Source organism: Sminthopsis crassicaudata, chromosome 2, assembly GCF_048593235.1.
Source record: "Sminthopsis crassicaudata isolate SCR6 chromosome 2, ASM4859323v1, whole genome shotgun sequence".
Classification (NCBI taxonomy): domain Eukaryota; kingdom Metazoa; phylum Chordata; class Mammalia; order Dasyuromorphia; family Dasyuridae; genus Sminthopsis; species Sminthopsis crassicaudata.
Genome location: NC_133618.1, coordinates 187,722,217 through 187,748,145, shown reverse-complemented (window position 1 = coordinate 187,748,145; position 25,929 = coordinate 187,722,217). Strand labels below are relative to the sequence as shown.

At 32.8% G+C, this 25,929-nt stretch overlaps 1 protein-coding gene across 6 annotated transcripts in view; it reads left to right on the top strand.

The window, feature by feature from the left end:
• The window catches only part of DLGAP2 (DLG associated protein 2), a 1,171,101-nt gene that overhangs the window by 1,035,779 nt on the left and 109,393 nt on the right, over window positions 1-25,929 (top strand). For all 6 annotated transcript variants that reach the window (XM_074287975.1, XM_074287976.1, XM_074287974.1 and 3 more), the window contains one exon: window positions 19,563-19,710. In XM_074287975.1, the coding sequence (XP_074144076.1) occupies window positions 19,563-19,710 (148 nt within the window). The remainder of the gene's footprint in view (window positions 1-19,562; window positions 19,711-25,929) is intronic.

Below are 25,929 nucleotides of genomic sequence, written 5' to 3'. Positions count from 1 at the left end.
AATGAAATCTACAGACAATAAGCTAGTGAGCTTGATTCAAAATTCTAGGCTGCGTTAGTAAAGGAATAATTTGTGAACATCTCAAAGAGATGATGTGGTAAACATAAAAAGTCATGCTTTCAGAGAGCAGGTCATGCCATACTAACTCCATTCCCTTTTATTATTTGGTTATTAAGCCAACGGAGTGGTAGAATTCTGCATATAGATTTTAGTGAGCCATTTGATAGATTCATACTTTTCTTGTGAAAAAAAATAAAAAGAGATAGGTTTTTTGATATTTAAGTAAGTGAAAATGGTACAATATAAAGAGTATTCATAATTATATTCATGTCTATTTGAAAAGTCTCCAATGGAATATTTTAGGGATCTATTCTTGGCCCTGTGCTATTAAATATTTTTATCAATAACTTGGATAAAGGCATCAAAAGCATGTTTATCAGATTTGTAGGAGACATAAATCTATGAGGGTTAGCCAACATACTATATGACAGAATAAGAGTTTTTTAAATGTATGGAATTTAAAAGAGATAAAACAAAATATTTGTGCTTTATTTAGTATAAAATGGAGAAACTGCAACTAAGCAGTAGCTCCTCAGAAAAAGATCTAAAGTTTTAATGAACTGCAAATTCATTATGGTCAACACTATGACATAGCAGTCAAGATAAACAGAGTCACGTACCTTACATAGTTGTGAGCATCGAATGAGATTATTTATATAATGCTCTTTGTAAAGTATGAAGCACTATATAAATGATAGCAATTATTATTATTGTTATAAGAAAGCTCATATCATCTCCAGCTGCGTAAATATAGGCATACAAAGTGTTCAGATCTAGGAAAGCATATTCCATTCTGTATTCTATCCCAGTTTTTACCTGGAGTTCTAAGTGATACATTTTAGAAAGAATATCGATAACAGAGAGTGTCCAGAGAAAGCAGTCAAAATTCATGTCATATGAGGGAGGACCAATTGAAGGAAATGCTAATACTTATGTTGAAAAAGAAAAATCCTTTGAAAAGAAAAATCCTTTGAGTAGACAATGTAGTCCTCTTTAAATATTTGGAGAATGTCCTATGAAAAAAAGATTAGTTTTATTCTACTTAGTCCTCAAGGGCAAACTAGGAAAGATAGAAAAAAGAGTGAAAGGAGATAAATTTAAATCTGATGTTAGAAATAATTTCTTAACATTTGTAGCTGACCTAAAGTGAAATGGGGATAGCACAGGAGGTGTCAGATTTCTTCTCACTGCAAGTCTTCAAGGAAAGATCAAGGCTGGATAGATAATGTCATCAACATTAGAGGAGATATCTATTCTACTTGGTTTGAATGGCCTCTGAAGCCCTTTCCAACTTGGACACTGAATATTTTACCTTTCCATGGTTCCTAAGAAAGATGTTTTCAATGAGGAATATCTTCTTGAAGACTAGAGATTCATGATTTTGTTATTGAAGATGTTTAGGTTGATATGGTAATATTAAAATCATGATGCATGTGAGTCAGTTTATGTGCACTCCATAAATTTACCACATTCATTTGTGGAAATTAATGTTCCATGTTAACTTCAAGTAGTATTATTTTACATCTATAGTTAGTAGCTATTTGGTAAGTTCATTATATTGCTAAAAACAAAAGTTGCTGATCACATTAAAAATAATGATTTGTCAAAACATTTGAATAGTTATTTTTTCTTTTATAAAGAAATGTGTTAGTAAATTCTAATTAGCTTTAAAGTGATTTATTCAAAAAGAATAATATTTCAAAAATCATAAGAATTCTCTATTCCTCTCCATCCATTGGCTTTCTGCTACTGTGTTTAATCGCATTTGCTCCCTTGCTAAAAAAAAAAAAGAATTTCAATTTAACAGTCGTTACCTGTTTATTGTACACAGAGCACCATGCTGAGAGAGATTTGGGATCTAGATTGCAGATTTAGAAGTGGAAAGGAGCTGAAATGTCATCTATATAACTTTGCAAATGAGGAAATAGGCTACAACAGGTTAAGTAGCTAACCTAAAGTCAAGTTAAACTTGTTAACATTGGAAACCAGATCTTAAAACTTGTATCCTTTATACTGTATCACCATGTTCCCCACCTTCATAAATCTCACAGTTGAGTTAGATGAATAAGATTCATAGCCAACAACTATGACACATAATAACTGCAATATAGATTCAAAGCAGAATACTATGTGAGGTTTGAGAAGAAAGATTATTTCTAATGGAGATTTAGGGGTTTCATAAATGAGATGGCATTGAAATGTGTAATTCAGAAAAATAAAAATTAATTACACTAGTATTGATGTAGTATTTTACAATTTACAAACCACCTTATATATATAGCAAGTTGATTCCATGAGTTAAATGCAATTATTATCTCCATTTTGCATATGAAAAAAATTGAGACTAACTTTAGCTGGCCAAGTGAGTTCCCTGGGGGTCATTTAGTTAAATTGATAATATTTTGTTAAAACTTGTGCCAAGCCCTATGCCAAGCACTTGGGATTCAAATAGAAGCAAAATTAAAGATACTTCCTTCCCTCAAGAAGCTTGAATTCAAAAGGGAAAAGAAAATACATAAAAGAGGAAAAGCAGGGATGAGAATGGGGAAGGGAAGTTTTCCACATATTTAAGATACAAGGAAAAGGAGAAAGCTATTTGGACCTATGTCAACTTATCTTTGGCTTTTCCCTTTTTGTGTTTTATTCAGAGTTCTCTTTCTAGAGAACTACGTGATGATCATGTATACAATTGATACAAGCTAAGAATCAAACCTAATTTGTGTTCTGTTGATGATCAAAGTAAGATTTTAATAAAATTAAAGTGACTGCTTACCAAAGATGATATTTTAAAAGGTGGCCATTTCCCAAACATTCTATGAATTATTTTTGTGTAATATTAAATATACCTAGCAAGATTCTAGGTGAACAGTACATAAAGTGACTCTTTGAATCAGGAAATGGTGTATAATCATTTTTAGTTAGTATAACTTTCATGACCCCATTTGGGATTTTTCTGGCAAAAATGCCAGAGTGGTTTGCCATTTCTTTCTTTAGATCATTGTATAGAAAAACAAACTAAGGCAAAGACATGGGTTCAAATACTGCTTCCAACTGCTTATTATCCTTGTGACCACTGGCAAGCCTCTTAACTTTGCTGAGCCTCTGGCAATTTTCTTAGACTCTAAGTTATAGCTGATTTGTGATCTTTCCAGATGGAGGTCAATCCCATAAACCACAAAATGTAGGCCTTTGATATATTGAGTAAATATGAATGATTTGTATTTATTCATGATAATTTAAGTTCATTTGATTTTATGAAAATCTTGATCCCTAAGAATGAAAGACATCTGTAAATCCAGTTCTTGTGCTTCATTAGTAAACTCTCAAGGTTAATATCCTTTCTATCCCCAAAACTCAAAGCTATGTACCAACTTCCCCAAGAGTGACCCATGCCCTATAATATTAAACCAATCTACTACTAGTACACAGAAAGGAATACATGTTTTCTACTCTTAACCATATTATCAACTGCTTCCCTCAAACATAAAACAGCATAAAATAGTGGTTGTTATATTTGACTTTAATCTTTTCTTAATTAGAAAGTATGGAATTATGTAACAATCAACTAGCAGTTATTAAGCACCTACTATATACTAGGTACTATGCTAGGGATAGGGGAATAGATAAAAATAAGAAGGAATTGCCATAAAGAAGCTGACACTCAACTGGCAGGATAGCACATGCATCTGGATAAGCATAACCAAAAGGTATAAAAAGAAATGGATGGAGGAAGGTGGTACTAATAGCTGGGGGATTAGCAAAGCCCTCATGGAAGAAATGATTCTTGAATTTAAAATTAAAGGAAATGAGGTCTGGCAGCTAGGTGGCACGGTAGATACAGCTCTGTCTGAGTCTGGAATCAAGAAGACCTGAATTCAAATGTGGCTTTAGATTACTCGCTGGTTATGTGGCCCTGATCAGATCACTTAACCCTATTTAAATTCAGTTTCCTCTCCTGTAAAATGATCTAGAGAAAGAAATGACAAACAACTCCAGAATTTTTGCCAAAAATATCCTAAATGGTATCAAAGAATTAGATATGATTGAAATAACTATACAACAAGATGTTCTGAGTAGCAAAGGAGATGAAGGTGTGTACCCCCTTGGGGAACGTGTGCCAAAAAAAATGCCATGGTTAAGGAACAGCAAGAAAAATAGTTTGACTGGACCATAGAGTATAATAATAAGACTGGAAATGTATAATAAGTCCAGAAAGGCTATATTCAGATTTGAAATATTGATGATCCTAAACTATATGAAATCAAAGTAGCCATATAGATACCGAGTCATAGTGCTTGAATAGCAGACTTATACTTCTGTGTGGCTTAGTAAGGTAAACTCAGCGTGTTGTTTTCTGTCCATTTTATCACTCTTAATCTATATACTAGTCCATTCAACTGGAAGCAGAAAACTGGTCCTTAATGTAATCTAAGTTGTACAGACATCATCTAAGAATAAGGTAGTCTCAAAGTTTCAGTCCTTCTCTTCAACTCAACTATCCTTCATTTCACTTTGATGAAGTGGATTGAAAAACCAACTGTATTACTTTATCCTTGAAATATTTTATACACACACACACACACACACATATATGCACATATATATCTATACATACACACATATGTATGTATGTATATATGTAAGCCAAAACATCATGATGATAGAAATGATTATGATTATGATGATAGGCAATAATAATTTTCATTAAAGATTACAATGCAATTTTTTTAAAAATATGTAGTATACTATTACCCCATTTTATAAATTAGGCAATAGAAAAAGGTTAAATGTTAAGCCCTTTGTGAGAGCCAAGACTGATTTTCTTTTTCTGACTCCAAAACAAATTCTCTTTCCATTATAACAATAGTTCTCCCAACACATAGAATTGAAAGTTTCAGAGGCTTTAGCAAGTATAACAAGAAGACTGATAAAGAGGTCAAAATCCTTCAAAGATTCCACAAAGTTAGAATAATTATGAGAGTAAGCTTTGTCTTCTAAATCAGGGTTTCTTAAACTTTTTTTCACTTGTGATCCCTTTTTGCCCAAGAAAATTTGATGTTACTCTAGATAGATATGCATATAAAATTGTACAAATCAAACATTTAGTAATAATAAATTATAATTTTATGATCCCCGGTTTCAGTTATGAGACCCCATATGGAGTCATAACCTACAGTTTAAGAAGCTGGGTTCTAAATGAATAAAAATCTATCCATTCTTCAAATCTGGTCTTTAAATTATAAGAATTTAATAATCTCAATAATTCATTTATATACCACTTCAATTTCCCCAAACATTTTACATAAACATTTACATAAGGCATTTAATTTGATTCTCAGAGAAATCCTATAATAAAAATGATATTATTATCCCCATTTTACAGGTGAGGAAATTGAGGCTCACAGAAGTTAAACAACTTACCCATTGTGATACAGCCAGTCAGTATCTGATTTGAGATTCAACCCAGGTCTTTATAACATATGTCCAAAGGCCTAAAATACTGTCTTTTGGGAAGTTTTGATCAGAAGCAACCTTTAGTTTTTTAGGAACACTTAGAGCACTTCTTATATCTCATAAGTATTTTATCATATTATATTTTATATTATGAGATTTTTATTTTCTTAAAAGCTTGGTATCTTCTTAAGTCCCATAAACAGAGTATGTACTTCACAGTTTTTTTATTTATTTGTGATTAGTTCTTGATAGTGGACTTGTTAGTGAACATGAACTCTATCTTAGTTCAATAAAGTCCTGAGTACTCTCAGGAATAACGTCCTCCTTCTTTGTGTGTGTCTTCCCCTTGGACTGTAAACTCATTGAAAGCAGGAACTTTTTTTCTTTTTAGTGATTTTATTCCTCAACATTTAGCATAGTGCCTAGCATATCATAGGCACTTAATAAACATTTGTTGGATTGGATCATTGGATTAGTCTGTGTAGGCATGGACGAAGAATAAAATACTATAATCTTTTTTCTAAAGAGTAAGAAATTGAAGTGTTGACAGATATATTCAACATTATAATTGAATAAGGATGAAAATCCTAATTTTACTGAATATTGTTATAATTAGTAATATGCTGATACATATTAACAACTGGCTCTCACAAGACATTTTAATCTTACTTTGTATTATTAACGTTCTCACTATCTTTAGTCTAGACAATCAAAAAACAGTAAATCAAGAGCTTATTTGTAGTATTTGTTGATTTCAGTTATAAATGCTCATATAGAAAATTGAATAATCAGTGCTTCTAAAAGAAGATATTTTTAAACATTTTATCAATATAGTAATAATAATTATAGATTTAATTCTTTTGATGTTTTCAGGATATCAAAATATTTTTCTCAATTCAAAGTAGGTCATCCAAATATCAACATTCCATGTTTACAAATGAGGAAATTGAGGTAACTTGCCCAGAATCATATAGTTAGTTTGGATTAGAATTCAGATCTTCTGGTTCTTTCCAATAAAACACATAAATTGATACTTACCAAAAACTAATTATAGTCACAACCCTTGCCTTCTGGAAACTCTGAATTTGACACTGTACCCAGATTGCACAGACCACAGAATAAATATGTCAAACAACTATATATTAACTCAACTAAAAGGTAGAAACAGAGACAATTGAATAAGTAATTTTGTAAATGAGGGAATTCCCTCCACCAACTCAGAGCATCATTCTCTATACCTTCTCTAAAGCAAAAGATTTGCCTAGAGCACTGAGGTTAAATGATTTGCCTAGGGAAAATGTCAGTATGTTTCAGACTTTAATTCACTTCTTCCAGACTAGTTTTCTATCCATCTAATGTGTCTCATCTAATGACATTAGATAAAAGCAGAGAAAATGGGGCATATTAGCTCAGGCAGGTTCTGCCCCCCATGCTTAGAAGCAGATTCATTCTAATCTATAATTTTAGTCAAACAATTTTTTGTGGTCCATTTCCCCACCAACATAGTTTAATAGGAATCCAGGATTAGGTGTTAAGATCATGGCACACTGTAAAATTCTAACTTACTGATTTGACCAAAGGTTATGGTTGAAAAAATTTGATAACATCTCTGCTACCATGCATGTAAAGGACATCTAAAATCATTCTCATTTGGTCTGCCAGATTTGACAAATAAGGTGCCTGCAATGTTCTCCCTGGGGTTTTCACTTAGCATTTGAAAGAAGTAAAGAAGACAGCAAATAACAAGTAAGAATTAATGATGCCCTAAGTAGGTCTGTGTGTTGAGGCATGTCTGAAGAGAGAAGATTTTTTTTCCCTCAGAAACTTTTGATACATCCTCTTCTTTGGAATCATCCTAATCTTTTTAGTGGAATAATTTTATTTAGCAATTTAAGACTTTAATGCCCTGTGTTCATTTGTATTGGTCACCCCTGACTGCAGTCCTCTCAAAAAAGCTGACATTTTGGGGACTATTTCATAGAGAGAAAAAATTAAGTATGAGATACTGAGATAACTTTCCATTGGGATCATTGAGATATGACTTTGAAAGGAGTTATAACTTTGAGATCTTACAAAGTACAGTAAATGGATTCAATGATACTTTTTATTCCAAGTTTTTAAATGACAGAAACAACTTTGAAGTTAATATGTTCATGTCATTGATGTTACTTGTTATTTCTGATCCCTTGTCCAATAGTCAAACCTTTGTCAATCTCCCCTTATCATATACCCCATCAAGGGATGCTAAATAATGTGAATATTTATGATGAAGCAAATAGTTGGTACAACTTTTATTCACCACTTGCTATAGTTCAGAATTAAGCTCTTCTAGACTTTGAAATGTAATGTTCTATACAGAATATTTTAAAATCCTACAATTTCACTCCTTCATCTTTATCTTCTATAGTCTCAGTTTCTTCATTTCCAAAATATGGAGGTTTTACTCCAGAGCAATGATGTCAAATTCAGACTGTATGTAAGGAACCCTGAAGCTACATGTTGACTTAGAACACCATAAAATAACATTATCTGTGTTTTGTTGTATTTGTCTCTTTTGTTAAGTATTTCCCAATTACTGTCTGCCTGTAGTGAAATGCAGGTTGTCTACCTCACGTGTATTGTTTATGAAACAGCCAAGAAGCCGATATTACTAGATCATAGAGTATATTTGAAGGACTAAAGTGTAAGAAGTCTGGAAAGGTAGGGAGGGACAAACATATAAATGGCTTTGAATGCTCCTGGAGGCAATAATAGTAAATAATAATAACAATAATTTTATATAGCTTTTACAATGTGCCAAACACTGTTTTAAGCACCTAAAATTATTATCTCATTTGATTCTCAGAATAACCCTGCAAGTTAGGTAAATGCAGCTTGAATGACTTGTCCAAGATTAAACAGGTAGTACTCATTAGAGACTAGATTAGAACTCAGGAAGAAACACAAAGGTGTGATTCCAGGTGTAAATTTCATATAATCCAAGGTTTCCCACTAAAAGCTCACATGTTTTCCATGTTATATTACTAGACTTGGTGATCTCTATTATTCCTTCTAATTCTCATTGTTTATAAATCATTGTCTTTTAAAGAGGCAAAAGGAAGCAGCTGATATGTACCAACTCATTGTCAAAAGAAAGCTATGCAGAAGCATGCATCTGGGAAATAGCAATGCTTTTAACAATTCTCTGATGCAAAAGCCCATCTTTTCACTATAAAACATATTTCTGTTGATATTGTAGAATACCAAATCTTAGAAAACCAAAAAGTATAAAGAATTGAAAGTCACTCAAAGGACAATGGAGAAGTGTGTTCTGAATGCCAATAGATTTCAGAATGCAATCATTATGACAAATAGAGGCATTAGGAATATCATGGAGGAAAAGTTTGGTGAAAAATAGAATTGTAGTACAAGAGAGGCATAACAGATAGACAATTTATGGGTTTAATTGGTGCCCACAAAATATAAAATGGCCTCCAAAGTGGACTTTCTCCATGGGATCTATGCAATAACATGGATGAGAATCACAGCACCAATAGTTTCTTTATTGAATTCAGTGTTTGTCTTATCATTTTTCTCTCCTCCCCAATTCCTTCTCTCTTACTTAACATTGTTAATTTTCCCTCAAATAACCATTCAGTCCTTCAATCTAATCACCTCCTATGTGTCATTTACTTTCCTCCACCTCATCCCACCCCACTCCACCTTAGTCATATACTTGATTTTGCCATCATCCACAAATATACTACTTCCATACCCAAGATGGATATGAATAATTCTATAATATAAGATCAACAAAGTCTTGTCCCTGTCAGGTGCCATAAAAGACATCATCTAGTGCCACTTACTGGGCTTATATCTTAAGGAAAACAAAAGCCTAAATTTCAGCTAGATATAGAAATAGACATTATATGCATATATATGTATATTCATATGTAAGTTTTCATAGTAATACTATGTGGTTGTAAAAAAACAAAACAAAACTGGAAGCAGACGAAGTAGCCATTAGGAGTGGCCTCAGTGAAACTGAGATATGTTGAAGACCTTAGTTTAAAAGACCAAGGTCTCCCACTGCATCCAGGACCATCTCCAGTCATCCTCATCTATATCTGGCCACTGAACCCAGATGGCTTTGGAGGAGAAAATGAGACAGGTGACATTGCACAGTCTTCCTTTACTTAAATCCAATTCACTAGCATGTCACAGCATCACTCCTAGTTATCATATAATCTTCAAGAACAAAGGACAAACAACAATAATTCATTAATTGAGAAATCACTGAACAAATCATAGAATAGGAATGTGATGAAATACATTTGTAATATAAACAATGGTAAATATAAGAAACTCAGGGTAAGATGGAAAAATTTGCATAAAATGATAGAGCAAAGAAAATAGACACAAAACAATATATATAATGATTACAATTACATAAATGAAAGCAATACTAAAATTAATTAAACTTGAATTATAATGGTAATCTCAATTATGAAATATACCCTTCTCATCTTTGTAGCAATCCTTAGTAGAGTATTTCAAGTGTCAAATGTTGCATATATTGTCATATTCAATCATTTTTAGATCAACTTTGCTTAAATATTTGTTTTTATGACAAAGTATTAAACAGTATGTATACCAGAAAATAAATGTGGTTGTATATATATAAACCCTTAAAATTTTACTTTTAAAATTAAAATAAAAACATTATTGGTTGCATGTTTAACAAGGAAAGGAAAGGATCTAGCAAGAGTAAAGGATACTAAATGGAGAGTTCTGGGGTAGAATCCATGAAGTATTCAAAGAAAGGTATATCAGAGGAATGGATGCATATTCTATAGAGGATTAATAGAAAGACAGACAAAAATTGTCCATTATGAGAAAGCATGGAAAGAGTTGTTCATGATGGGAAGGAAAGGATAAGTTGTGATCTATTATAATGGAAGGAGGTACCATGCCAATTAACTAATAGGTTTATTGGCATATTGAAATATAGTGTTAACAATAGTATGGACCACAGCATCTAACCATATTTTCCTGTTTCTATTGTTGTATAAAACTACCACCAGATGTTGTGGAAGTAAACTTGTATTACTAAATTACTAATTATTAAATATAACTGAAGTTTATTATAATTAAGTAAATAACATACCTCCTGTACACATATGGATTTCTAATTGTGTGACAGACTATTAAACACTAGTAGGACACATATAATGCAACTTGATCATATCCTCCAAAGTGCCATATTCTGATCATAGCTTTTAAAAAGTAACTGAAGTTTAAGGAAAGGCCTATTTCATGGCTGGAGGAACTAAAGAGCATTTGAGGAAGACATACTATCTATAAAGCTGCTATGATTTCAGCTTTCTCAAAGAAACTAAAGAACTGTTCATCCTCTGAGTAGGCAAATATTTCAGCAAAGCATTGAGGCTTAAGATCTTTCTAGATGGTTCTGTTCCATAGTTTTCTCTTTATTGATTTTTGACAAACTCTAAATTTCTCTCTGTTGGCATGTTGGCTTGTCTCAGCTCAATGCCATAAAATTGTCTTTCCCATATTTTGTAGTGCTAGAAAATGTCAGTAAAAGAAAATAGATTTTTTTAATGAAGCTTACAGAATATCAATGAAATATCAAAGGACTCCATTAAATGAAGCCCATGAGCTCCTAGAAGCATAGCTTCAAGCATTAGATCAACAGGCCTAGTCTTTGGGGATATAGGATATTTTTATCCCAAAGTCATAAATAAAGCAACTCAAGCCCAGAAAACTTAAGTGACTTTTCCAAGGCTATATAATTGTACAGCTGGGTCTGTAGTCTAGCTTTCATATCTATCTATTTTGTACTTTTCCAATCTTCATGCTGAAAAGTTGGTTTTTCCAAAGAATTTCAGTCTATTTGTGCCCTTTATGGTTGTAGGGGTGTGTGTATATATGTAAATGTGTATGTTATATATATGTGTATATATATGCATATGTATATATTCTAATCTAATGCAATAAACATTTATTAAGTGCTTACTAGGTGCCATATATTGTGGCAAGCACTGGCAACAGAATTAATAAAAAGAAATATGGGCCTTCCTGCTCTCAAAAAACTTATGCTCTAATGATGGGATACAACACACTGTATATACAATATACACAACATACACAGTGGCAAAAAGGAGGGAGAGGAGAGGTATAAGATTCCAAGGTATATCTTGTTCTACTAGGGAGTATGATGTTCTTCCAGAGTGTAATTTGTTCCATCAAGGGAAGCATCTTGTTCCATGGAATTGATCCAGGGAGGACAGAAGACATAAAGTGAGCTCAAAAGTCCAATTTCTGCTTTCTATAATGGAAGGCATTGGAAAGAGTTTGATACTCTTACCTTTCAGTCCTTTAATCAGAAGGAAGAAAAAACTGAGGGAGGTATGTTAGTCAAGGCTTGAGTTAGCAGCATAGTATTGAGATAAGAAGTGATGAGCATAACCTGGGAGACCATCTTATTCAGTAAAATTGAAACCATAATAGCTTGGCAGAGAAGACATAACCTCAGAATCAGGAAAGCCTAGGGCAACTCTGTTAGACTGTAAATTTCAAAAAAAAAAAGATTCCAGAGTGCATTGGTAAAGAGAATTTCCTTATCAGGGAGTTTCTCATACCAATAAAATAATAAATCCAGTTTTTATATCAATAAGTTATTATAATACAAAGTAAACAATTGTTTGAGAGAAATTCATAGTGCTATGAGACATGCAAACATATACTACCTCCATATGGAAAAAGTGATAAACTCAGTAAAGATCAAAGCATTTTTTAAATTTGGCTAAATAATAAATTAACATACACACACACACACACACATATATATATGTGTATATATATATATATATATATATATATATATATATATACACCCAGAAATGCACATATATATAATATATAAATATATTATAAATAAGAATTTGTTTTCCTCAAGTATGTATGAATATACACATACATATATGTTATTAATAGGCTTTGTTTTTCTTGTTTTTTTCAATATATGGGGACAGGAAGCAAGAGAGAGAAAATTCAGAACTGAAAATAAAATAAAATAGATTTTTTAAAAGTTCTGTAAAAGATCAGAGCAGAGAGACATTGCTTTCCTAGAAGAGGCAGCATCAGAACTTGCTCTGAAAAATTGGGGCAGGGAAGGGGAAATGAGCAATGGTAAGAAGGTACTCCCTGAGCAGCAGGATGTGTCAGAAGTAATCTTTTCTTTGTAACACTTACTCTATTGTATTTGAGTATCTTTTTTTTTTAACCACTACATTATTCATGAAAACAGACAATAGGTGATTTATATGTACCTAGTTTACCCTGCATCAGATTACCTTTATAGATATATGAAAAGATTGTTTTATGTTTAATATTCCTTGACAAATATTTTTATATTTCTCTCAAATATAACCTACATTGAATTTGTACTCCTTTTCTAAGTTGGGCATAGAAGCCATGTTTCTAAATCTTTAAAGAATTATTTTATGGATCTAAGCAGCTAAACAGAGAGCATGGCTAAATGTAAAAAAAAAAAAAAATTGCATTGTACATTTGCCATCAAAAAGCATAAGAACAAGGTCATGAGCACATTGTTAAATGAACAGCACTAGAAACATTTGCAAGAAGAGAAGGAATACATCTGAGTTGAATTCCAGGAAACCCCTTTTTTTAAGCTCACTTTTTTCCAACAGTAAAGCTTCTGAAACTCAATTTCCATTTCCATTTGTAGATGCTACTGTTTGAATAATATGGGCATTGTTTTTTTTAAAGGCGTATATTTTAGAATTACACACTAGAAGAGAAATGTTTTCATGTTATGCTAGATTACAGATCACTATATAATCTAAATTCTTATTTATAAAATAGATTTTTACCAGTAGTGCCCAAAGTCATAGTGATTCTTTTCTTAGAAGAGTTATTATGAAACACCTCATGCTTATGTCCTTAAGTAGAGAGCAAAACCCTCAAGAATGGGCTGAACATCAAGTTCCCAATCTTATGCTGGGAAAGGTCCCCCTCCCTCCTGGGACCCTCTCAGCTACTCAGGCTCCCATTTCAGCCTCCTGTAGCAAAAAAAGAGATACCCAGAAACATAAGGATGAGGTTTTCCCCAGATGTGCATGAAAAACAATACAAATTCCACTTAGTATATTTTAATAAAATATATTTTTAAAAAATAAACAGAAGTAAGGGTAAGGCTGGGTAGGTCTTGTCCAATATTTCTCTCTTTGAAAATGTGTTTCTCTCCTCTAAAATACTGTCAGCCTCTCAGTTTGTCCATTCACATAGAGATCATGCTTCTTGGTCCTACAGAAATGGAATGCTAGTGTAGCCCACCTTACCACAACCCTGGGAAAACTGCCACCTCTCAGTTTTCTCCTGGAAAAAAAAAACTGTACCTCAGACTCTCTGCACAACTGAGAGAGAGAGAGAGAGAGAGAGAGAGAGAGAGAGAGAGAGAGAGAGAGAGAGAGAGAGAGAGAGAGAATGAGAGAGATTTTCTTCTCTTTCTAGAACTACAGATCCCAAGGATTTTTGTGACCCACCAACTCTTTATCAAAGCTCTTTACAATGAAATTTTAGAAATTTTTTAAACTATGTAATGCAATCTCTTTATTGCACAAAGGAGCATCCTAAAGATTACAGAAGTACAATGGATTATTCAAGGTCACAAGAAATAAATGGTATAATTGAGATTTGGGCCAGACCTTCTAGCTTCAAATTAAGGGTAATTCTTTTACTGAATAATATAAGAATTATAGTATATTTCAATTAGTTTATTTCTCAAATTCTTAACTTTCATTAGGTCCTTCCTTATCTGAATATAAAAATATTTCTTTCTTCCTACCTATTAGGGAAATAAACTTGATTATGATATTATCATTTGGGGTATATATTTTCCTAAACCAAAATCAAAATATTAGTATTTTTTGCAGAAGGAAAGAGATGCTGAAGAAGGAAATTGCTATTATAAAACACAAAGTCTTTAAACATTATAATGATTTGAATGCAAAGATTTATTTATTGCTAGTACTATAAAAATTTAACAAAAAGCTATAGGAACCTGAAAGAAGCATTTGAATATGGATAATAGGAATAAACATAATAGGACGGAGAAACCAAAGATATATTGTAATGGGAGTAGACCAGAGAAGGAAAAAAATAGATGAGGATTTGGAAAAATAGTTCATAATCCTAGCACAGAGGGATTTTATGGCAAGCTGTTATGGATTTTAAGTATCCAAATAACTTATAGAGTTTTCTGTGCCCAAAGTATCTAATGAATTTTTGGCTAGTCTTAATGATAACTTCTTTCTTAAAAAGTAAAAAAAAAAAGTGACATAAGAAATTTTTATTCTACAACCAAGTCTACCCAGCAAGGAGAGTTAGAAATGATGAGAACTGGGAAAAGAGCTATTTATAAAATTCATGGTAAAGAAAGAGGGAAAATGTGGGCATAGTTGGAAATCAGACAAATTTTTGGAAATCATATTTTAAATGATCCAGAGAAAAAATTGTCTAATTCTACAAGAAAAGATGACTCAGCAAGACTGGGGATTTCAAGAATGAAGTGCTGAAGAAACAGAGCAATTCAATAAATTGAAAGGTAGTAATGTGACTCTGGGCAAGTTGTTTAAACCTGTTTGCCTCAATTTCCTTATCTATAAAATGAGCTGGAGAAGGAAATGTCAAACTGTATCTTTGCCAACAAAACCCCCAAATGGGGTCACAAAGTGCTGGTCATGACTGAAACAACTCAACAACTACAAGAGGTCTCAAGACTATATTATATTAAGATCATCTGAAAAACTGGGGATATTCACCCTGGAAAAGAAGGAGTGACAAAAATCACATCTGAAGGTTTATCATGTAAAGAAAATTTAGGCTTGTTTCATTAGTCCCAGCAGCCTACATAGAAATAATAGATAGAAGCTACAGAGAGGAATATTCAGGATCAACATAGGAGAAATGTCCACAAGTAAATTGGACTGCCCCAAGAGGTGGTAGGTTCCCCTTCACTGGATATATTGAAACAGATGCAATGCTATTTATTGCTTTTTGGTTATTGGTTGAATTAGGTGATCTCCAAAGTTCCTGGAAACTGAGATTCTGTAATTTTCTGAATCTTTAAGATCACCCAAATAATATGTCTAAATATAATATTCTTATTTGGCTTAATTACTTCCTAAATCTGCCTTTTCTCTCTTAATTATCAAGAGCAGTTTATAAAAATATAACCTATGCCCCCAGTCTTCTCTTTTTTTATGCAGGACATAATATTCTTTGGCAATGCTTCTCAGGCTGCTTCTGTTGGTATCATTTGTACATACTTGAATCAATAAGAATTAGGACTGATTATCATCTGAAATTTTTGAAGACACTTTCTGTAACATGTAGGATACATATCTCAAGAAGACAACTGACTTCTATTGTTAATGGGGGACTGACAAATAGTTGCCTGAAATCCCTCAGAAAGCAGTTTATAGGTATTGTTACTTCATTTAGTTCACCTTTAATCTCTTGTATAAACTCTCACTTAATGGCATCTAAGATCCACAGCAATATTTCCCAGAGGATAAAAATCTACTTCTTCTTAACCTAGTCCAAATTGCCCATTCAGAAATGCTTCATACCTTTCATTTAGTTTTGTAGCCCCAGGAACCAACTCTCTTTATATGATCCCTTCAAAAAAGCTATCCCATATTTAGTATAATCTATAGTCACCAGTCCCTCAAAACCATAGCTTATGAGACTCAAATAATATCTTCATTTATATTATGCAGCTACAGAATAAAATCATTCAAAATGAAACAAAATTTAAATAAATCACATAGCAATAAATGGTGAAAAAAGCTCTCTCTTGTGCACACAAGGTATCTCTCCCAGATTACTATTTCACAAGTAGTAGGGAGGTTTACACATGAAAAACTTACATATAACCAGGATACATACACAGAAGCCATATACATAGAGAACACATATGGCGCAGAGATGTGTGAAAGAAATTATGTGAACAGTAAATATGTATATAAGGAATATACAAAGAAGTATGTGTGGCCAAGGTACCTGCATAACCGGCTATAACATGCAACATTGTAGGGGAAAAACAGATCTTGATTCAGAGAATTCTAATTCTAATTCTTTAGACACAAAGGAAATTTACTTAATCATAGCAAAAACAGTATACTAAACTTTGATTCAATTGCACACAGCTTTCTTGACTCTCTGTTGGTCATCTTAGCACCCATTTAAGCCTGAGGGACACCTACTTTTGCCTCTCCAGGGGCTATCTTTTATATTCAACCTTATCTACTGAAACAATTAAATCTCAAGGATGAATTCAATAACTTTTAAGAAAAAAACTAAGGCACCTTACATTGCAGATCTTGTTCTTACATTATACATAGATATGTTCATCTTACTTCAATAAGGCTTCCTATTGACTATTAAGTTTAAACTCCTTTGTGGACAGTCCAGACCATCCACAGCCAGGGGCCAAACTAACTTTCCATCTTTAGCTCAAATTAGTATTCTCCAAATACACTATGCCTCTAGTCAAATGGGACTGCTTGGTACCCCCAGTATATATCCAATGCCTCCCTACCTCTACAATCCAATTGCACCACATACCATAATTCCTTTACTCATTTAAATCCCAAGTATTTTTTAAGGTGAGGAAGTTAGGTGACTTGGAGCAGGGTTTCTTAAACTTTTTACATTCATGATCCTTTTTCATTTGAGAAATTTTTGTAGGACCCCAGACATATAGGTATAGAAAAGAGGCATACCAAACTATTGATAATAAATCATAATTTCATGACCCCCACAATCAATAATGACACTTCTATATGGTACACTGGGCCTGGAGAAAGGAAGAATTGAGCTCAAATCCAGGCTCACACTTAGATTTTGAGTGACCCTAGACAAGTCACTTAAGACTGTTTGCCTCAGTTTCTTCACATGTAAAATTAACTGGACAAGGAAATAGCAAACTATTTCAGTTTCTTTGCCCCAAAACCCCCAAATGGGGTAAAGAAGAGTCAGACATGGCTGAAATGACATTTTTAAAAGAGCACTTCACCAACTATCCCCTCCAGGAAGCCTCCCCACATTTCTTCCAGCAATTAATGGCTTTTTCTGATTCATAAAACTTTGCTAGGACAATCATCATTTATTGTTTTATACTATGGCATATGAAATCATATGTTATAACTCAGAGCCCTGCACATAATATGCTTTTAACAAATATATGTTGAATCAAATTGAATTATGCCCTCTATAATTTGGATATTTTTCATATGCTGCTACCATAATCTTCTTGAATGCAGGTAACTATGTATTATATCTAGTCTTTTTTAAGTTCCTTTGCACCTACCAAAGAAATATGCACACATCAATATGCAATTAATAAATATTTGTTAACAGAATGAAATTGATTTTTGTTCAAAGCTATTATGGAGTAATTATCTTTTGGCTAATATTCCTCATACAATTGTTCAATATTATCACAGACAGTGATGGCACAGATTAAGGCAGAATACCTCAAAAAGTATGTGTCAAGATTCTAAAGTATATATTTATATGTGTATTTATTTTATGTTATAGCAAAATTTTCTTATACACCCTGATTCAAAACTTACTAAGCTAATTTGAGAACTTAAAAAAAGATTCAACTTATTTTACATTTAACATGAGGATAAGTTTAAACTTCAAATGATTCTCTTTTGGTTTTATGGACCAAGGGAGCATATCATTAGCTATTAAGCATAGTATTTAAATGAAATAGCTGTTTTCCTTTGGAAATGATAACTATAAAGCCTATGTAACTGGAACCCAAATAACCAAATTTCTAAATTAACAGATTTTTTTCTTGCCTTCCACTTTTAGAAAAAATGGCAAATCCAAAGTTATACCAGGGACTTCTTTTATAATAAAATTAAAAATCTTTTAAACTTCCAGGAGTTATTCTGGGGTCAAAGCATACAACTCTATTTCAGTAGATGCTGTACATATGCATATATATATGTATATACATATATATATATATATATTCTTTGCAGTAAAAATTAATGGTTCAAAATGAGGACTCTGAGGCACTACAAGATCTGTCTGCAGTCAGCAAAGAAAAATGAAATTATGTTAATTCTTCCTACTAAGGCAAGAAAGTAGCCTCATACATTTTAAAGTACTTTTCAACATCAAGGGATTAAACAATAACAAAGGTTTCTGATTAATCAGAAAAACCCATTTTAACCAGAATACCCCTTTCCTTGAACATTCCAATTAAGTAAGGTTTTAATATATTTCCACACATCAAAATTCTAATACGGCCAAAAGTAGAGGGTTGGAGAAGTAAAAGGATAAATAAAAATTATATCTCTTTTTCAAGAGGAATTGGGAAAAAAATTCATTGTGACTGTGATAATGGATTCAGTCTTTTCAAAGCACATTCTTTGCCTGCACTGTTTGACATTGTGAAACATTTGTATAAGTGAAACAGAAAACATAGGCTGAATTCAGAGTTTGTATACTTGCAAAAGCATAGATACATTTTTATGATTCTATATTGATGTTGGGCATGAATCCAGGTGGGTAGTTTGCCTTAATGCTGCATGAGTTACAGATCCTGTCATCATTTCTTATTTGGAGCAACCCTAATTCCACCTTTCTGGCTATAAAGTGTCAAACTCAGAAGCGATCCAGAAAAATCACCTCCATTTATTACAGGAAATGAACTTCATATTTGCAAGTGTTTATATCAAATATATTTACATAAGGGAAAAATACTTACAAATTGCTCAATTTCAGCAACTTCTTAAAATGGGATAGAATGACCGTTCTCAAACTGTAATTTTTCCATTGACGTTTATGGACTTTATTTTCTCTTCATTTCTCTCTCTCTCTCTCTCTCTCTCTCTCTCTCTCTCTCTCTCTCTCTCTCTCTCTCTCTCTCTCTCTCTCTCTCTCTCTCTCTCTCTCTCTCTCCCCTCCCCTTCCCTTTCTCTCTCCCTCTCTTTTAAATATAGCCAGAGCTACCTACAAGCTGCAAGTGATGTGCCTGGTGGTCACAACCTGGATCCTTCTGCTAACTACAACTCTCCAAAATTCCGCTCCAGGAATCAGAGCTACATGCGGGCAGTCAGCACTCTGAGTCAGGCCAGCTGCGTTAGTCAGGTTGGCAATTTCTTTTTATCCTTAACCAAACCACAAAGCCAGATTTAATTAGAAATTTTCTCCATTAATAATGAAAGCTCCACAGTGAAAATTTAAGTGTGCCAGAAAGAAAAGACTGGTAACAGCTGATAGATTTTTTTTAAGACTGAGATTTTGTTGTTGGGGCTTTGTTGTTGTTTTATTGTACTATTTTAATGTCCTGGTATTTCTTCTTGGCACAGGAAATACAACTGATGAGTCATCTTTACACACAAACACACAGCTTTCCCTCCTCTTCTTCCAGGGATGTTTTATTAATAAAATGAGGGGATGACATTGTGATCAGATAATTTTGTGGCATTACTTTGCCACGGAACAAAAATTCCCTCCAGCAGAATCTTTCAACACAGAATCTCTTAAGGCTTAGCAAGTAGAGTGGAGGATAGACTGCTACATCTTTAGTTGTACAACAAGTTTTAATTTCAGTCTTCATATCATCATTTCATTACCAAAGTAGGACTCGTTTTTTGGGTTCTTTGGTGGATTGAGGTGCTTTTTTTAAATTTTCAGATACTTGACTAAAATATACTGACAATTAAAATAAAATATTCCACTGAATAAACAGTGAAGCTCTAATTATGACATCATGGTCCAAATGATTAGACTTCCCATATTCATGGTTAGCTAGCAAAAAGAGATTATTCTATTTTTCCATTTAATTATGCTTTTTAAAGAAAATGTAGTATAATAATTTTTAGGAAAGCCATTGATGTTAAATTTTAACATCATAAATTACTATACTTAAATAAGATGTGTGATTTTTTAGCAAAAATTTAAATAAATGTTAAGGGGCCCTATTTACTTGCCCTTAATCAAGTGATCAATCAAAAGCATTTTATATTAAATGCCAAATATTGTGCTAGACCCTTTATTATTATTAATCTCTACTTAACCTAATAGTCCTTATTCCCAGGCTCATGTAGAATACTTTCTTAAACTCTTTCTCAACCATTAGATATGAGAAGCTCTCCTAAAAATAATATTAATAATTTGAGGAAGATTAAAAATATGTTTATGAACAAGATTGCATTTGATCTAGATATTTGATAATGGGAAAATTTTCACAGCTGGAAATCAATAGGAGGGCTTTCCAGATAGAGGAAACATCAGCCACAAAGACATGGAGATAAGAAAGTATGGTGTCTATTTGTGTATTGTGGTCTTAAATGTTCAAAAATGAAAAGGAAATGGTAAAATCCCAGTAACAAATCTATTCATTTGCCAATTAAAAAAACAAAACAAAACAAAACAAAACTTGTTTTTAGCTTGGTGGCATTTCTTGTTGACCATTATGTGAAAATGTTGTTGATATTCTTAATGCCATAATTAAATGACTAAGAAAGTTATTGATAAACTAGTTAACAGCTAGGTCATTTTTTTTTTCTATTACTCTTATAATGACTTTTTGTTTATTGCTCTTTTTCCAAGTACTGCTACATCTAACAATCTGATCTTGTTTTTAAAAGCATCCCTAAACTTTGTTTTTGATTCTATGAATAAGATACTCTCTAGTTTCAGAGAGAACAACTGAGCATTTCCCCCTAATTTTCCTTTTCTAGCTTCCTCATTTTTAAGTGTTTTTTTTTAATCAATTCAATATACAGAACCATGCCTAAAGCTTTCTGGAGAACAGCCCAATGTTCTTTCTATCTATTATGGGAGCCCCCTTTTCCTTCCTAAACTTCTCACTCCTAACTACCTTTTCCAGTATTACAGTAAACTTGATTTTAGAAGGCTTAGAATAGTGCTTCACTGTTTAACATAGGGCCTGATAGGTTTATAATTAATGATAGATTTATAACAAATGTTCATCCTAATAATATTGTTTTATAATATGTTAGCTTATTATAATATAATAAATGTTTATTATCTGACTAACAAAAAGTCATTTGATAATACATATTCAGAATGTGTCCGTGCCTAATGTGTTAGGAACCACCCTTTTGGCTCAGTCCTTTGTTAATCCAAATTCCCTCCCAAGAGTTTTGATCCTCCTACTTTTTTTCCCTTAGGTGCAAATAATTTCCTTGTATTCAATCCCTCTGTAGTAGAAACATGCTTATTCCTAATCTAACTATGAATATCTCTGAGGATTAAAAATAATGCAGAATAAACCTGGGAAAATGTTCCCCTAATGATGTTTTATAAGATTTAGAGTTTGAAGGTACCTTAAAAATCTTTTGGACTAAATTCCACATTTTACAAAGGAAGAAGCCTGTTCAGAGGAGCAAAGTAAACACACAAGGTCACAAAGAAAGTAAATGATAGATAGAATTAGAGCCTAATTCATTTAATTAAAACTCAGTGTTCCTTCTACTATATTCAACAATATTTTCTGCTTTATTGTAAAGCAAATTATTTTGATGAATTTTAAATTCAATGATAAAAGCCTCTGTGGAAGCTATTCTCCTACTCATTATTGTATTATTTTTTAAAAATCAAAATGTTCCTTGAAACTTAATACAGCATTTCAGGTCTTAGAAAACCTTTCCTTAACCCTTGTTCCTTGTGTGTATAAGGGGAAGGAAATGGGGGTTTTGGTTGTTGTTCAGTCGTTTTTCAGTCATGTCTGATTCTTTGTGAACCCCTTCTGGAATTTACTTGGCAAAGATGGTGGAGTGGTTGTTCTTTTACTCTTCAAGAATAGCCAGTTTGATCAGATTTCCTGTCTTATTTTGATTCTATCTCAGCAAGACATTCTGTTTTTTCTCTCAGAGCCAACTTTAGACCATGGAAATTTTTTTTTAATTCTTACGTTTGACAAACCTACCCCTATTGCCTTATTTTCCATTTCAGTATAACTAGATGATTTAATAAGTAGTGGAGTTTGGACAAGATAGTTATCTTGAGGTAATTGAAGGGCTGTTATGTGGAAGTAGAAATAACCTTGTGTTCGGCCCCACAGGCTGAACTGGGACAGATGAGGAAGAAATTGTAAAGAAGGTACATTTCAGCTCAATATAAAGAAAAACGCTTTCTTGGAAAATAGTGAGTCTTCATTATTGAAATTCTTTCAGAAAAGATTGTATAAATCACTAATTTGGAATATACTAATGAGAATTCCTTTCTGTGTGTGTATGTGCGTGTGTGTGTGTGTGTGTGTGTGTGTGTGTTTGTGTGTAACTTTGGACTTTCTGCAAAGCAGTGGGCTCTTTCAATTTCAAAACTTCAGGCAAAACTCCTTCCTTCCCTCTAGTTTCAGAACTCATTTCTAGATAAGCTTTAGCAATTATGGATTAGAAAACCTGAGAACTTAGTCTCACTGGATTACCATTTTTAGAGGATCTTTTTATATATCTGGTTATGAGGATTAATTTTTGCTTTTTAAAAATTATCCATTGTAATATACATAGTTAAAAGATTTGGAATTTCTAGTATAATATTTTCATTTTAGTGCAGGCCTTTCCTGATGAGCTTAACTTTTATTTCTGGGGATCATAGCCTACCTCATTATGATTTCCAGCAATGTAATGATTATGATTTGCAAGCCTAATTGTCTTATATAGGTGTCTCTAGTCTCCTGAAGGTTATGCCAATGAAGGTTATGCCAATATTCTATGGTTTTCATAAGTCTTTCCAAACTAGAAAGGCCATAAGTATAAAATGGGCAGTAGATTTGTTACTGTTTTATAACAACTAACCTAAGTATTAAAAGGCTATTATCAAAAAATGACTAGTTTTTTTGGCTGAGGGAAAGAGATGACTTAATACCAGTTACTCTTAAATTAATTAATTAATTCCATTTTACATAATGCTTTATAATTTTCAAAGTACTATTATATATCATCTGTTAAAGAAAGATTTTAGGGAAACAAGATAATTATTTTGGGGTATTTGAAGGGCTGTTAGGTGAAAATAGAAATAACTTTGTGTTCAGCCCCACAAGCCAGGACTGATGAGGAAGAAATGGTAGAGAAAGTGAGTTCTTCATCACTGAAATTCTTTCAGAAGAGACTGGATAGATCACTTATTTAGGAAAATCCAATGAGGATATCTATTTATGTATATTAATGAACCAGGTGACTTCTAAACTCCCTTTCATTTCTAAAATTCTATGATTCTTCAAACCTCACTTGATGGTCACAGCTGTTCTGTGAGCAAGGCAGGACAAGAATTTTTATCTCCATTTTACAGATGAGGAAATAAAAATGAAGGAATCTACCTGACTAATGTGACATAGTTAAAGAGCGGCTAAACAGCAACTTAGAACCAGTTATTCTACTCCTTATCTATTCCACAATTTGTTATGTTGCCTTGGTTATTCTCAACACGAATAAGGTTTGTTTTTTTTTCTTTTTTAGCTGAAATAAAATCTGTCACACCTTATTTTCCAACTTTATGTTGGCCAAGGCTTGAAAGCAGAAAGTTCTAGAATTTTTTTTTAATCCTTCTTAATGGAAGAGATATGAAATTGCATATATAAAGAAAGAAGGCTGCCCAGGAAGTAGGGGGGGATAGGAAGGAAACTTTATTTCTAAACCCTTTTCATAATCAAGAATCTGTGAACTAATATAGAGAGAAACATCAAAATAATTATTATCTAAATATAACTTAACTATATCAGCACTTTGTTGTCAAGCAACCAGGATGATGAAAGATATTGAGGTCATCCTATATCTGAGGTAGATATACAGTGTGTCACCCCAAAAAATTTAGCGCTGCTTTAAACTATTAAAGTTTAAATAAAGCTTAAAATGTAAGCTTTAATAGCTTAAAACTATACTAAGATTTTAGGGACACATTATATGTATTTAAAGCTATCTGTCTAGATTTAAAAGTTGTGGTTTATAACTAGAATAACAGATATGATCTGAAAAACATTATACCTTTACAGGAAAAGGTACTTGCTAGAAGCACTAACAACCCAGACAGGAGAGTAAGAAAACAAAGCAGGAACCAAGAACATTGAAGCTAACTGATTTCTCTGATTTTCAAAGCAGTGATAGACTATGTTATGTTTATTTATCTCACATCAAATATGTCTAGGTAGCTCAAAATGAAAGCTTCTTTCTTGATTGTTCTCAAAAGATCTGATTCCCCTTTATCTTTTACTTACTAGTTCAGGACTTTTTTATAAAGTACTGTTACACAAAAGATTATTTTGAGTAGATAGTAAACCTCTTTATCAAGGAAAACAGAAAAAAGAAAACAGAGAATTTATACAGATTAAATTTTTTTTTCATTTATTCATTTTTCCAAATTATCCCCTCCCTCCCTCCACTCCCTCCCCCCCGATGGCAGGTAATCCCATACATTTTACATGTGTTACAATATAACCTAGATACAATATATGTGTGTAAATACCATTTTCTTGTTGCACATTAATTATTAGCTTCCGAAGGTATAAGTAACCTGGGTAGATAGACAGTAGTGCTAACAATTTACATTCGCTATCCAGTGTTCCTTCTCTGGGTATAGTTATTTCTGTCCATCATTGATCAACTGGAAGTGAGTTGGATCTTCTTTATGTTGAAGATTTCCACTTCCATCATAATACATCCTCATACAGTATTGTTGTTGAAGTGTATAGTGATCTTCTGGTTCTGCTCATTTTACTCAGCAACAGTTGATGTAAGTCTCTCCAAGCCTCTCTGTATTCCTCCTGCTGGTCATTTCTTACAGAGCAATAATATTCCATAACCTTCATATACCACAATTTACCCAACCATTCTCCAATTGATGGACATCCATTCAACTTCCAGTTTCTAGCTACAACAAAAAGAGCTGCCAAAAACATTTTGGCACATACAGGTCCCTTTCCACTCTTTAGTATTTCTTTGGGATATAATCCCAATAACAGCAATGCTGGGTCAAAGGGTATGCACAGTTTGACAACTTTTTGGGCATAGTTCCAAATTGCTCTCCAGAATGGCTGGATTCTTTCACAACTCCACCAACAATGTATCAGTGTCCCAGTTTTCCCACATCCCCTCCAACATTCATCATTATTTGTTCCTGTCATTTTAGCCAATCTGACAGGTGTGTAGTGGTATCTCAGAGTTGTCTTAATTTGCATTTCTCTGATCAGTAGTGATTTGGAACACTCTTTCATATGAGTGGAAATAGTTTCAAATTCATCATCTGAGAAATGTCTGTTCATACCCCTTGACCATTTATCAATTGGAGAATGGTTTGGTTTCCTATAAATCAGGGTCAGTTCTCTATATATTTTGGAAATGA